Source organism: Culex pipiens, chromosome 3 (genome assembly GCF_016801865.2).
Source record: "Culex pipiens pallens isolate TS chromosome 3, TS_CPP_V2, whole genome shotgun sequence".
NCBI lineage: Eukaryota > Metazoa > Arthropoda > Insecta > Diptera > Culicidae > Culex > Culex pipiens.
In genome coordinates, this window is record NC_068939.1 from 178,666,736 (window position 1) to 178,682,718 (window position 15,983).

The following is a 15,983-nucleotide window of genomic DNA, read 5'->3' on the forward strand; positions in this document are numbered from 1 at the left end:
CTATTTAAAAAAAAACTCTAGAATTGTTGAATTTGTGGAATACATTTTAGGGAGGGGAAAATTATTTGCAATTAAAACAATTTCAAAATAAAAGCTTTCTTCATTCTGGAGCTTTCTTTTGAGCGGAGCTAAAGGATAAAAGCTTCCTCTTACCGTTATCCTGTGAAGAGAAAAGCTTTCGTAGCTATAATGAAACTTTAAAAAAGGCATAGGCGTAACAATGTGAAAGTAGAGGTAACGTTTTTTTTAAGTTGTAATTTTCTAGTAAAAAAAAAAAAAAGTGATGATGTGATATAATAAAAAAAAACTCTTTTTTTAGGAAGTGTGACTAAATATAGCACGGATCATTTATTTTTCTGTTCCTTCTCTCCCCTTCGTCGTATCACACGCATGTCGCTCAACCGAAAACCGTAATCCAGCCGGTATTGTTTCCGCCCGGAGGTTTTTCCATTTCCATGTTATTTTTTTTTTTCTTTCTTTCTCAATTGAAGATATCCTACTAAACCTAATCCTACGGTTCTAATCGAAGCTCCAAAATCGTATCGATTCTCTTTTTTTGCTCTTTCTTCACTGGTTCTGTCATATTTTTTTTTATTGTGGTATTTTTTGTTGTGGCTCTGGCTGCTGGCAGTTTGAAAGCCATTCCCCTTGCCGCCTTGCGGTTTTATGGTTAAACAATAAATAACATTCAAGTAAACAATCAACACGAACCGCGGTTACGATTTGCCCATATTATTTTTGTTTTGTTTTCTTTATAGAGTGGCGTTAGTGTTTTTTTTTTTCTTTTTTGTCAATTATTGTTCATTCTGAACTAAAATGAAAGGAGGGGGAAATGTAAGGAAAAGGGTCACTGAGCTGCGTCTATTGTTTGTGTTTGTTAAACTCTATAGGAACGTTTATTTGTTTTTGTCTGCGCGTGTGTGTTTGCTAGTCTCTAGAATTATTCATGTTAATAAATTCAGTTATTATGTGTGTTTGTGTATTTTTGCATAGCTACTATTCGATAATTAATAAGTCTGCTTTTGTTACATTAAAACACTATTGTTTATGCTAGCGTGAATGTTTAAGGTGCGTAGGTGACTGTTGTTTTATGGTTTATCCCGTTTTTATTCTTTCTCTAAACTTGTTCAATATCAGCATTATATGCATATTTCATAATATGAGTGTATTACGCATAAATCATACATGTATACAATTACCGTGTGAGAAAATTAGCCAAATTACAACAACGAAAAAAAACATCTGCAATTCTTCTCCTCTTTTTTTGTTGTCTTCCTTTTTCCTACCCGAAGGAAGCCTAAGTTAGTTTAGTTTAGTGTGTAGAGTAGTGTAAGAGTGTGTGTTTGTGTAAATGGCTGGTCACCGCCGCTGCGAACGCGGTCAAAACTTTAAAACAGCTTCCAGTACTGGGAGCTCTTTTCGCCGCCGCAGTACAAAAACATCGACGCGGGTCTTTCCAGGTTTAAGGCAAATTCTTTGGATTTCTTGGAGATTTCCTTGTCGAAGATCTGAAACGAAAACCCCAAAATTCAATCTCAGCTTCTTCAAAACAACTTCCGCCCTAATCTTGCTTACATCATTCTCGTTAATCTCCAGCACCGACGCCAGATCCCACTCGACGCTCGGGAAGGGGTTCGAGATGAAGCGGGCGGCGGTGGCGACCGAGGGCAGCACGTGCGACTGCAGCGTCGCCACCTCCCACAGCGAGCTGTCCAGCGCGTTCGACTTGCTCGGGTCGCGCTCGTCCATGATGAACGGGTCCTGGGAAACTGTTCAAAAAAGAAAAAAGAGATGCGTGAGAGCGTATTTACGGCAGGCGCGTTCGCGGTAATTTGCAGTGCGGTTTCCACTGCAGTGAGCGCATTTAACGTGGGCTTTTTGTAGGTTGCAAAGGTTATTTATCTCAAGAATTGGTAGCTGATTACAGTTTCTCGAACCTTGGGCCAACTTTTGCCAACGTGAAGTGTCTCCTCGAAATCAAAGCCGCTTCGAAGATTTTTTTCATTTTTCCTTGCATTGGCTCATTGCAAAAGGCTAGTACGCAGCTAAAAAAGAATGCAAAAATCCATATAAAAAAATAACATTTTTTGCAAACAGCTTAATCTTTTAAATGGAAATAGAAATCTAATAAACTGAAAACAATTTGAAATGCATTAGAAAGATTATACTTAGGATATTAGAGACCATTTTTGTGTGGATTCCGATGTACAGTTCCGCACAAAGATCTTTTTTTCGTGAATGACAAAATTTCTTCAATGCTTAGATACAGTCCCAGACTCGATTATCCGAAGGCCACGGAAAAAAATCACTTCGGATTATCGAATCACGAAACAAAAAAAAATCGTTGCAAAATTTTTGATTGTCGAGCATAAGTATGACCCCTAGACTACGCTGAAACGATTTCAAATTTTTAAATCCAAAATGGCGCCAAAATGGCGGTGATGCAATATCTAAAAAAATAATTTTTTAACCCTCTACCGCCCAATTTTTTTTTTCGAGAATTTTTATTTTTTCCGTGTTTAGGAGGTCATTTTGAGCTACTTTAGTTCTACAAAAAACTTTACTTCTTTTGTTTTATGTTTTTCTTTTTTGATTTTTAGTATTTTAATTTGCATTAATTTTGTTTAGTTTATGTTTGTTTTTGGTAGTATTTGGCCTATTCTACCACCTCCTATTATTACACTTTGCCTTTCTATTTTTTCATGTTTTTAATTTTTTTTGCTTGTTTTTCACATTTTCTGCTATAAAATGGCACCATTATCATTTAAATTGTAAAAAAAAATGCGTAGAGGCATAGTCTGGGACACTACAAAAATTACTGCATACTTGTTTTTACTTAAGATATATAAAATGTTAGTAAAGAACACAGCCAAAGTTGACCACAGAAAAAAAATATTTTTAGAAACATTGGCAAAGTCACATAAAACAAGTCAAACTTCCAACCCTTCTTCTTTCCAATGCTTTTTAAAGATCAAAAATTGTTTGAAAATTGATTTTTGGCGAATTTTAAGATCGTTTAGAGGCGGGGTTGGGTTGTAGAGGGTTAATAGGCAACAACTCAAATTTGACTGAAATGGGGTCGCAGAACTCTAACTTGATGTGAAAAGTAAAAAAATTAAAAAACTACGATGAAATAATTTCTTTCAGATTCAATAATCCGAAATACTTCATCAATTATCCGAAAGGACATAAACTTCAAAAAATATTTGCAACGGTCAAATTTTCTGGCAAAAAAAAAACCAATTAGGCCGTTGCAAATATTTTTTGAACTTTATGTCCCTCGACTCTGGCCAAAGTCGAGGGGGGGGGGGGGGGGCAAAAAAATAAAAAAATATAAAAATAAAATTACAAGCCACGGTATTGACATTTGAATGAAAAGGTGTTTAAAAATGCATTTTAGATCGTTTTCAGTTGATTAGACTTCTATTTTCATGGAAATTTTGAAGTTTTTTGGAAAAATATTTATTTGCCCCCTGATTTTTCAGACCAATTTTGAAGGGGGACGACATTTTTTAAAAATATTTGCAACGGCCTAATTCTGAAATATAGAAATTTTAAAATTTATGAATGAAATATACAAAACCAATCAAATTCGAAAATTTATTAAACGAGAAATTAAGAATAAACATAAATTTTCAAGACTCAAATTTGAAAACTAGAAAAATTTTAAACTCAAAATATATATAATTAAAAATCTATCAAAGATAAAAAAAATAAGATCAAATAAATAAAAATTCCAAAAAGTAAAAATTCAAAAGTCGAAATTCAAAAAAGTCAAACTTCAAAAAATTACAGATCCTAAAACATCAGAAATACAAACATATTCATGGATTAAAAAAATAATTATTCAGAAATTTAAAAATTACAAATATCCAAAACTCTAAAATTAAAAGTTCTAAAATACAAAAATTAATCAGGCTTAATATTTTAATAAAGCTTTCTAGTCAGAAATTTACAAAAACATTTACTGACCGCCCGATATGTCAGCCAACATATTTCGCAGGGCTGTGACAGTTTGAGCTCGATCATTGGTTGCATCGGTTGCATCAGACAATGTGACGATGAGTTCGTCATTTTTGGGTTAAATTATTTTATTTTATCAATGGGCCTAGAAAGCCTTATTCAAAAAATTTAAAATTCAAATATTTAAAAAAAAAAATAAGATTTAAAATGTTTGGCATGGCTTAGCGGTTGGTTTAATCAGAGTCGAGGGACATAAACAAACAAGCAAAAATATTTGCAACGGCTTAATAATCTGGCAAAAAAACAAAAATTGTGAAATATGTAAATTTATTAAAAGGTAAAAAAAAATCGAAATTTAAGAAACAAAAACACAAATATTCAACAATAAACAAAAAAATAAATAAAGAGCCAGAATTTCTATTTTTCAATGAACAGCAGTAAATTCGATCGGTTCGGTGCAAACATTAGTTAAAAAAACATGTCTTAAAGATTTTTTTTTCAGATTAACTCAAACATGTTAAAAATGATTATAAACGCAGGGGAGCGTACTTCGAATTGTTTTTAGCTGATTGCATTGACCATGACATACAAATTTTGAAGTTTTTTGATTTTTTTTTTTGTCCCGCTGATTATTTCGACCGGTTTTGAAGGGGGGAGAAAAAAACTTTGAAAAATCTATGCAACAGCCACAATTTTCAAAAATATAAAATTCAAAAAGTCAAACATGGAAAACCCTTTAATTTAAATTTTAAAATGTAAAAATGTAAAAAAATAACTATCAAATTTCAATACCCAAATTTTAAAATTCGAATTTTAAAAAATACAAAAGTAATAATTTCCGGAAATTAAAAAAAATAATTTCAGAATTTTAAAATTCACGAAATCTAAAATTGATAAGGCTGTTGCAAATATTTTTTAAAGCTTGTGTTTTGGTAAGTTTTAAGATTTTAGGAGCCTTGAATTTTTAAATTTTGTTTGTTTAAGAATTTAAGATTTGATAAATTTTAAAATTTATAAATTTATGAATTAAAAAAAATAAAAAATATATGTTTTTATAATTTTTTTTTCAATTTTTATTTAAGTAGATTGAAATTTTGATTTAGAAATAGGCAATAATTTCAAATAATCAACTAACAATTTAATACTTATTATGACTTAATAAAGTTTTTATGTTCCTTTTAACTATGTTTTACTCTATATTGCATTTTTATTATTTTTTTTTATTATTCCAACACAGGGTGGCCACCAGATTTCGATTTTCAATTTCCCGGTTTTTTCCCGGTTTTCTCCCGAGACTAGAAGGAATTTTCCGGAATGTTTTTAAACCAAATTACAATGTTTTTTAGGCTTGGTATCAACATACTTTTGCAACGCATACATTTGGTTCAAAGTTTGAGCTCCTCAAGAAAGCTTTTTAATATCTTGAGTACAAAGAGTAAGTTGAAAACGAAGCCATTTTTATCTGTTTTCAATCCAAACCTCTAATTTCCCTAATGATTGGGATTTCTCATAATCATACTCTACACTCTACAGATTTTACAAATTAAAAATAAAAAAACGTTTTTATTTTTTTAGAATAACATAAATTATTATAAGAAAGCAGGAAATGGCATTTACAATTTATTATTTTTTTAGAAAAGATTTGCAAAAATACATTGTTAACAACATTTATATAAAGGCTCGTCAAATTTATTTGAAAAAAAAAATCTTTGTGTATTCAAGAAGAACAATTCTTCCAAGATTTACCAATTTCTGTGAGTCAATTATAATTTTTTGGCTAAAATTATGTGAGTACTTTCTTTTTAAACAAAAAAGTATTTTTGAATCATTAGTCCAAACAAAAATGTGTAAACTTTGTCAGCAGTGCAGGAAAAGTTCCATACAAATGTAAAAAAATCGGTAGCTTGAAACTTTTTTTTATCGACTTAGTATCTTCGGTAAGTTTTATGTATGGGGTAAATTTTCGAAAATAATTTTAATTAAAAAAAACTGTCTAAAAACCCCAAAACACAAAATGGTAAAAAATGACCGTGCTGCGATTTTTTCAACAATACATAAGGCTGGTACAAATTTTATTTAAAGTTTTTGTCCCTTCAAAGTTGCTCAAAAAGTCAGGAAACAAAAAAAAATATTTTTTTCAAAATACATCCTAAATTTCATTGGAAAATTAAGTGCAATCAGCTGAAATCTATTTAAAATCCATTCCCTAACGTTTGAAATCATTTTTTTGAATGTTTGGGTTGCTTAAAAATCTTTTGATTTTTTTAAAAAATTTCGGTCTTTCGCAAGAAGTTTTTTTCGTTGAAATATTTGTTTTCGTCAAATATTACATTTTTGGAAGACTAATGATTGCAAAACAACTGAATTTTCATCGACTTTTTCATTTCTACAAACATCTCCCATAATTTATTTTTTATTTTATATCAATTTCTGATGACGGACGAATAGTTTTTGGAACAGAGATTTTTGAAACTGCCCAAACTTTAAACATGCTATTTAATAGTACTTTTAAGAAGTTGTGGCTATTTTCAATAAAAAACAATTCTATTTTATCTTTATAAAATTGAATGGTTGAGAAAATTCTTTACTGCTTTCTTTGGAGGAAAAATCTTGATCTTTAATTTTTTTTTTTTTTTTTTGGTAGGGTGGTCCAGCCGCACATTGTTGATGTTGAAACCTCTAAACTGGGCCCTCGTCCTGTCACGTCCGTCAGTAGTCTTGTCGTACATTACAACTAGAATCAGATCTGCCAATGAATTAGTACACTTCGACCAAATAAACACTGACGCTGTATGGATCTGACTCTAGAATAAATGCACAGTTGTGTGTTATTCATAAGTCCAACTTATTCAATTATTCATTTAAGTCCAAATATTCATTTGCTAACTACTTTGGATTAAAAATCTGAACTTTAATCTAAAATCCTCTGAACTTAATGTTCAAAACTAAAAATTCCTTTAGCTGTTGTAGTACTACTTTTATCAAGAATCGCGATTTGAAAAAGAAATGACCATTTACGTCAAAAGATCCGTAGTTCCTCGATTCGCAACAATGGTCAATACAACTATAATCCGAAAACCGTTAGTTCAACAGATCAACGAATTTTGTCCGATATCATTACATTATTGATTGATCGAGACTCTATGGACAATTTGACATAAAAAAATGCCTAGTATTCTACATCAATCAAAGTTTATTGACAGCATTACTCTAACTTAACAATTGCAACTAACTTTAACATCAAATAGATTTGGAAAGGATACAGATTTATTTTAAATGCTAATGCTAAGCAACAAATCAATTGTACTATCCTGAAGTCCCAACCTAAATCCCACATTGTGATAGTGAAAAAGTCACAGAAGCAGCGGTGTCTTGTGCAATTGTGATATTTTCACTATCGGAGAACTACCTAGTTCACGAAGACAGCTTATCGGTCGCCGCTTAAGCCCTGGGGCTGCGGCAAAGCGAGTTCTCGTAGCATGAAGTGGTGTCCATAGTGCTTATAAAAAAGAATGTATACCCAAATTTTAATTAATGCACTAGGATCAAATCATGCCCCTTGACTTTTCAAGGCCCAGGGAGAAAAATCTTGATCTTTAAATTAAAAAAAAATCCTTAATATTATGAAAAGCTAATATTTTAGCAAAGAAAGGTCGAATTGACAATATCCAAATAATGAAACATAAGATTTTTTTCACAAATATTTTGAATTAAATGGTTGGCACCATTTACAAATTTGAAATAAATATTCGTAGAATAAATAGAAAGATAAAACTCTAAAACGATGCCTTTTACTTTAAATTCTTAAAAATTTCTAACGAATGCAAATTATAGGTTTATCATTCAAATATTTTGTAAAACATTTTCTGATAGATCAAAAATAATTCGCCCGTAAATTACTGCACCTTAAATAAGGTGATATGGTTGTTAGTTTTTTGCTTCAAATCAATTTTTTTTTCTCTTAACCTTCCCTTGGTATTAAAAAAAATCACACATAAGGTATTGGGGTCCTTTTCGACCCCAAACTTTAAAAAATCGCCAAAAATCCAGTTTTTGACCGATTTCGATTCTTTTGGTCACAAATGAAAGCTTAGAACGTCCCCTTTCCGAAACCGACCTGGAAAACCGGATTTGGTCACTGTGGCCACCGGGAATCGACTACAATCGAAAAAAGGCCTTTTTGAGACCCCAACTTTGACGACCTGTATCTCCGGCAAATTTTAACCAATCAGGATGCTCCAGGTTGCATTCGACAGGTATTTACCTGTACTTTGACCACAAATATTAATATCAGAGCCAGGTGACCTACCGGTTCCGGAAATCCGGAATATCCGAAAAGTTCATATTTTACTGTTTTTCACGAATATGTGATACCAATACTGTCATGATAGTTGAAATTGATCCATAAAACTTACTAAAAACACAATACACGATTGCCAGAACCACTCTGGAGTGTTAGTGGCCACTTCCGGGTAACCTGGAACCGGTTCCCGGGTACCCGATGAACGGCCAATATGAATTTTTTGTTGAAAACCCATCATGTTGCATATCAAACTTCATGAAATTGAATGATATGTCCATCTTTGATAATGTCGTTAATCATTGAGCCATCCTGGCCAATCTGGAACCGGTTACCGGTGGCGCCTTGGGGACACTTCCGGAATATGAGATAAACCCTATCATCCGACGTATCAAACTTCATGAAATTGAAAGATATGTTAATCTACGGTCATGCCGTTGTTCGTTGACCCATCCTGGCCAATTTGGAACCGGTTACCGGTGGCCCCTTGGGGACACTTCCGGAATATGAGAGAAACCCTATCATCCGACGTATCAAACAGCATGAAATTGAAAGATATGTCAATCTACGGTCATGCCGTTGTTCGTTGACCCATCCTGGCCAATCTGGAACCGGTTACCGGTGGCGCCTTGAGGACACTTCCGAAATATGAGAGAAACCCTATCATCCGACATATCAAACTTCATGAAATTGAAAGATATGTCAATCTACGGACATGCCATTGTTCGCTGACCCTTTCTAGCCAATCTGGAACCGGTTACAGGTGGCGCCTTGAGGACACTTCCGGAATATATCAAACTATATCAAACTTCATGAAATTGAAAGATATGTCAATTTACGGTCATGCCATTGTTCGCTGACCCTTTCTGGCCAATCTGGAACCAGTTACCGGTGGCGCCTTGAGGACACTTCCGGAATATGATAGAAACCCTATCATCCGACATATCAAACTTCATGAAATTGAAAGATATGTCAATCTACGGTCATGCCGTTGTTTGCTGACCCATTGTGGCTAATCTGGAACCGGTTACCGGTGGCCCTTTACGGACACTCCCGGAATATGATAGAAACCCTATCATCTTACATATCAAACTTCATGAAATTGAAAGATATGTCAATCTACGGTCATGCCGTTGTTCGCTGATCCATCCTGGAACTGGTTCCCTGTGGCCCTTTGGGGACACTCCCGGAATATGAGATAAACCCTATCATCCGACATATCAAACTTCATGAAATTGCCGTTGTTTGCTGACCCATTGTGGCTGATCTGGAACCGGTTACCGGTGGCCCTTTGGGGACACTCCCGGAATATGATAGAAACCCTATCATCTTACATATCAAACTTCATGAAATTGAAAGATATGTCAATCTACGGTCATGCCGTTGTTCGTTGACCCATCCTGGCCAATCTGGAACCAGTTACCGGTGGCCCCTTGGGGACATTCGCGGAATATGAGATAAACCCTATCATCCGACATATCAAACTTCATGAAATTGAAAGATATGTCAATCTACGGTCATGCCATTATTTGCTGAGCCATCCTGACCAATCTGGAACCGGTTACGGGTGGCCCCTTCGGGACACTTCCGGAATATGAGAGAAACCTTATCATACGACACATCAAACTTCATGAAATTGAAAGATATGTTAATCTACGGTCATGTCGTTGTTCGCTGATCCTTTTTGGCAATTCTGGAACCGGTTACCGGTGGCGCCTTGGGGACACTTCCGGAATATGAGATAAACCCTATCATCCGACATATCAAACTTCATGAAATTGAAAGATATGTCAATTTACGGTCATGCCATTGTTCGCTGACCCTTTCTGGCCAATCTGGATCCGGTTACCGGTGGCGCCTTGAGGACACTTCCGGAATATGAGAGAAACCCTATCATCCGACGTATCAAAATTCATGAAATTGAAAGATATGTTAAACTACGGTCATGTCGTTGTTCGCTGATCCTTTTTGGCAATTCTGGAACCGGTTACCGGTGGCGCCTTGGGGACACTTCCGGAATATGAGATAAACCCTATCATCCGACATATCAAACTTCATGAAATTGAAAGATATGTCAATCGACGGTCATGCCGTTGTTCGCTGATCCATCCTGGAACTAGTTCCCTGTGGCCCTTTGGGGACACTCCCGGAATATGATATAAACCCTATTATCCGACATATCAAACTTCATGAAATTGTCAATCTACGGTCACGCCGTTGTTTGCTGACCCATTGTGGCTGATCTGGAACCGGTTACCGGTGGCCCCTTGGGGACACTTCCGGAATATGAGATAAACCCTATCATCCGACGTATCAAACTTCATGAAATTGAAAGATATGTTAAACTACGGTCATGCCGTTGTTCATTGACCCATCCTGGCCAATTTGGAACCGGTTACCGGTGGCCCCTTGGGGACACTTCCGGAATATGAGATAAACCCTATCATCCGACGTATCAAACTTCATGAAATTGAAAGATATGTCTATTTACGGTCATGCCGTTGTTCGCTGACCCATTGTGGCCAATCTGGAACCGGTTACCGGTGGCCCTTTGGGAACACTCCCGGAATATGATAGAAACCCTATCATCTTACATATCAAACTTCATGAAATTGAAAGATATGTCAATCTACGGTCATGCCGTTGTTCGCTGATCCTTTCTGGCAATTCTGGAACTGGTTCCTAGTGGCCCCTTGGGGACATTCCAGGAATATGAGAGAAACTTTATCATCCGACGCATCAAACTTCATGAAATTGATAGATATGTCTACCAACGGTCAGCGAACAACGGCATGACCGTAGATTGAAATATATTTCAATTTCATGAAGTTTGATTTGTCGGATACTAAGGTTTCTCTCATATTCCGGGAGTGTCTCCAAAGGGCCACAGGGAACCAGTTCCAGAATGGATCAGCGAACAACGGCATGACCGTAGATTGACATATCTTTCAATTTCATGAAGTTTGATATGTAAGATGATAGGGTTTCTATCATATTCCGGGAGTGTCCCCAAAAGGCCACCGGTAACCGGTTCCAGATTGGCCACAATGGGTCAGCGAACAACGGCATGACCGTAAATAGACATATTTTTCAATTTCATGAAGTTTGATATGGCGGATGATAGGGTTTATCTCATATTCCGGAAGTGTCCCCAAGGGGCCATCGGTAACTGGTTCCAGATTGGCCAGGATGGGTCAGCGAACATTGGCATGACTGTAGATTGACATAAATATCAATTTCATGAAGTTTGATATGTCGGATGATAGGATTTCTCTCATATTCCGGGAGTGTCCCCAAGTGGCTACCGGTAACCGGTTCCAGATTGGCCAAGATGGGTCAGCGAACATTGGCATGACCGTAGATTGACATATCTTTCAATTTCATGAAGTTTGATATGTCGGATGATAGGGTTTCTCTCATATTCCGGGAGTGTCCCCAAAGGGCCACCGGTAACCGGTTCCAGATTGGCCACAATGGGTCAGCGAACAACGGCATGACCGTAGATTGACATATCTTTCAATTTCATGAAGTTTGATACGTCGGATGATAGGGTTTATCTCATATTCCGGAAGTGTCCCCAAGGAGCCACCGGTAACCGGTTCCAAATTGGCCAGGATGGGTCAACGAACAACGGCATGACCGTAGATTAACATATCTTTCAATTTCATGAAGTTTGATACGTCGGATGATAGGGTTTATCTCATATTCCGGAAGTGTCCCCAAGGCGCCACCGGTAACCGGTTCCAGATTGGCCAGGATGGCTCAATGATTAACGACATTATCAAAGATGGACATATCATTCAATTTCATGAAGTTTGATATGCAACATGATGGGTTTTCAACAAAAAATTCATATTGGCCGTTCATCGGGTACCCGGGAACCGGTTCCAGGTTACCCGGAAGTGGCCACTAACACTCCAGAGTGGTTCTGGCAATCGTGTATTGTGTTTTTAGTAAGTTTTATGGATCAATTTCAACTATCATGACAGTATTGGTATCACATATTCGTGAAAAACAGTAAAATATGAACTTTTCGGATATTCCGGATTTCCGGAACCGGTAGGTCACCTGGCTCTGATATTAATATTTGTGGTCAAAGTACAGGTAAATACCTGTCGAATGCAACCTGGAGCATCCTGATTGGTTAAAATTTGCCGGAGATACAGGTCGTCAAAGTTGGGGTCTCAAAAAGGCCTTTTTTCGGTTGTAGTCGATTCCCGGTGGCCACAGTGACCAAATCCGGTTTTCCAGGTCGGTTTCGGAAAGGGGACGTTCTAAGCTTTCATTTGTGACCCTAAGAATCGAAATCGGTCAAAAACTGGATTTTTGGCGATTTTTTAAAGTTTGGGGTCGAAAAGGACCCCAATACCTTTAAAGTAACTTTTGTTATGGACGCTCCCCTAGGGGTCGTCCAAGGTTTATTTGTTTTGTGAAATGTGTATTTATACTATAAATTTAATGTCAGAAAATTTCAAGGCTCTAGCATGTATAAAGCAAAACTTATGGCAAATTTAATTATCAAAAAGGCCGAAAAGGACCCCAATACCGTAGGAAGGTTAAATATTTTGTTTGGGACAAATGTTCGCCATTACGGTAATTTTTCTTCCGGACTCCCTGAGACCGCTCGTGGTACCCCTAGGGGTACATGTACCCCAGATTGAGAACCGCTTCTGTAGAAAAAAAAATTGCTTTATTTAAAAAAAAACAAATTCACCAAGTAAAAATATCATAGGATACAGCAGAAAAAAACATCCAAAGCCAAGAAGCATGAGTCTATTACACAAATTCAAACATATTTTTCGCGAATTCTTCATTTAGAATAACAGGAATAATATTCTATTTCAGAAAAGAACATATTGAATGCATTAAAGAGGCTTTTGTCAAATTTTTACTAAACTTAAAATATTTTCCCGGTTTGTCAGTCGAATTCCCGGGTTTTTCCCGGTTTCCCCGGTTTTTTCCCGAGCTGGCCACCCTGAACAATGGAATTGTTACAAAGAAAAGGAAAAACTGATCAAAAATTTTACGAGTTTTGCCAAAGAAATGGATAGAAATAGAAAATATTGAATCTAAATCACAGTTCGTTTTGTCTTTTGACGTCGAAAAACTCCGCTGCGCAAGTCAGCTTATCCGTTGTAGATGTACTTCATCATCAGCTCATTGAGAACTTGGAATTGTTCTGCTTCGTTCCGGCAGGCACGAAAGCGCGTAAGCAACTTTGCAACAAGCCCGAAAGACTACTTTAACAATCAACTTCACTCACCTTCCCCTCCATTGGGATGAAAGATGAGCCGCTTCAGCGCCGGATGTCGCATGATCAGATTTCCGATAAAGCGCAAAATGATCACAATGTCCTGCGGGGGTGCAATCAGGGCTAGCCGCGCCAGCCGCTTGACGAAGGCCGCCACCAGACCCTCCGGCAGATGACTGGAGCTGAGAAAGATGTCCGCCAGATAGAAGAGGCGCGCCTTGAACTTGGCGTGGAAGATCTCGGGCTCGAACATGGAGTACAGCTTTTCGTAGATGTTCGGGTAGGTCAGATTGTGCTGCTGGATGAGCACGAAGATGCCCTGGAGGGCGAGCAAACTGATGGCTCCTCCGACGTCCAGCGAGTCCATGAGGAAATCTGTCAGCAGGACCGGCTTGTCCAGGTGGATGAGGACCTTTTCTAGTAGGAGAACCAGCAGCTGTCGGTGCGACACTTCGTCGTGCGTCCAGTTCATGATGCAGGACCAGGTTTTGTTGATGTGTTTGCGAATGTACGCGTAGTCCAGCTGCTGCAGCTCGATGCACAAAAAGCAGGGCGTTTCCTCGAGGAATTCCTTGCTGAAGCAAACCGCACTGAACAGGGTCAGGAAGTTCTGGACAAACTGCGAGTTGGGAGCGAATTCCTTCGGAGCTAGCGACGGCATCACCTTCCAGCAGAAGTAGACCACGTCCTGGTGCACGGTGTACTCCTGGAAGCGATTTATCAGGTTCGCGTTGGGCCGATCCGAGGGAAGCAACGCCTGAAGCAGGAGTTTCAGCTTGGCCAGCGGAAATCCGGCGGTGAGCTCCAGCGGACTCTGACATTCCGCCGCGATCAGCTTCATGGCAGTGGCCAATGCCAGCGCACTCTCGGTTGGCCGCTCGTGGCCACATCCGCCCTCCACAATGGCACTAAACACTTCTTTGTACTGGTTCTGGAGCCACTGTTTGTGGGCCAGCTCGGAAGATTCCGCTGGAAGTGAAGAAAACCATTCGATAACAAAGAAGCTCCAATCAACAATATGGACGAACCAAACTCACCAACTGGCTTCAGCGGCTGCACCTCAATTCGCATCTCGTTCCGTCGCAGCAACTCCGTAAAGACCAGTTCCAACGCCAGCAAACTCGGATGGATAGAGGCCATCCGGGCGCAGGAATCCTGCCCGAAAAAAAACGCATCACCACCATGAAAAACCCGTTTTACCCTACCCCCTCCGTCCCACCAACAAAATGTTGCGACGCCACTCACCTTAAAACTGACCACAATTTCCTCCAGCAGCGCTCCGTTCCGCGGTGCATCGAGAAACTGGACCGCCCGCGTCTTCAGCTGCTTCGTGAGGTGTTTGTTGGCGGCCTGCAAGTTGGCAGCTGGCACGGGAGAAGACGACATTTTTGCCCAGCACACTTTTTCACCGCGAGACCGAACGAGGAGAGTGATGGTGGTTTCCAACGAGGTGAAGGAAGGACTTTTTAATTTAAGAAAAAATGCACGCAACGCGACCGACACACGAGTTTTACGTCAGTCCCCTGCTGCTTCCACACCACAACTGAACGGCACTGCGGTTTGACAGGTCCGAGCGGGGGGAAGCGAGTGATGACGTTACGCAAACCGCTGTAAATATAGCGGCAGAACCTTGGGCAGAACACTGTGGATTTGGCGGAGTTTGCAGGCGGCCAAAAATCAAAAAAGTTATTTTTTTTTAGAAAAAAATGCTATTGTATACAGATCAGTGAGATTTGATCATTTTTATAGTTAATGAACTATTTTTTGTAGCATTGAAATCTAGGTAAATTTGTTACGAAAAGCTTGGAACAAGTTGGAAAGAAGATTTAAGATAACTCAGAACATGCCATATAAACAAATTTCGAGAAGCCGGCTTATTTTGTCGACGCCGACTCTAACTCCTCAAAAATTCACAACTTCAATTCCAACTACACATCACTGATGAGAATGTGCAGTTAAAGTTTTTAAAACCAATTTGAAATTTATTTTTTTCCTTTCCTAATTAATTTGTTTTTTTTTCGAAAATATTTAACTATGCACTCGAGACTAGCATTAATTAACTTGTTAATATTTATATTTTAGATTTTAAAAGTTTGAGACATAAGACTTAACATTTTGTTAAGTTAGAATTTGGAATACAACTTAATATAAAACTTTTGAATTTTTCGAATTTTTAGATTGTTATATTTTATAATTTTTGTGTAATTGGCTCAAAATTTTTGTGAGCCTTTCCCTCGGCCTTTCCTATGACCAAAAAGCCATTTTGTGTAATTTATGTGCCCATAAATGGCTCCATACCTTGCTCCATACAATTTAGACAGGTACGAAAATGTTCAAAAATCTGTATCTTTGGAGGCATTTTCTGATCGATTTGGTGTCTTGGGTAAAGTTGTAGGTATTAATGAAGACTTTTCAGAAAAAATAGACAAATCATTTTTTTCCAAAATCCTTATTTCTTCATTTTATATT

At 37.6% G+C, this 15,983-nt stretch overlaps 1 protein-coding gene across 1 annotated transcript; it reads right to left on the reverse strand.

Moving 5' to 3' along the window:
• Nucleotides 1-458: 458 nt before the first annotated feature.
• Nucleotides 459-15,068, reverse strand: LOC120432391 (nucleolar complex protein 4 homolog). The gene is made up of 5 exons (XM_039597587.2): nt 14,760-15,068; nt 14,552-14,669; nt 13,527-14,483; nt 1,576-1,769; nt 459-1,508 (listed from the first exon to the last, which is right to left on the reverse strand). Exons 1-5 carry the CDS (start codon nt 14,898-14,900, stop codon nt 1,389-1,391), a joined length of 1,530 nt encoding a protein of 509 aa, XP_039453521.1. The 5' UTR covers nt 14,901-15,068; the 3' UTR covers nt 459-1,388.
• Nucleotides 15,069-15,983: the final 915 nt, after the last annotated feature.

Excerpts from the sequence above, each read along its gene's own strand:
- LOC120432391 (XM_039597587.2), bottom strand. The coding sequence starts at position 14,900 with ATGTCGTCTTCTCCCGTGCCAGCTGCCAACTTGCAGGCCGCCAACAAA. Across the intron at positions 14,484-14,551 it reads GCAGCCGCTGAAGCCAGTTG|CGGAATCTTCCGAGCTGGCC; the intron begins GTGAGTTTGGTT and ends CTTCACTTCCAG. Across the intron at positions 1,509-1,575 it reads TGGAGATTAACGAGAATGAT|ATCTTCGACAAGGAAATCTC; the intron begins GTAAGCAAGATT and ends TTTTCGTTTCAG.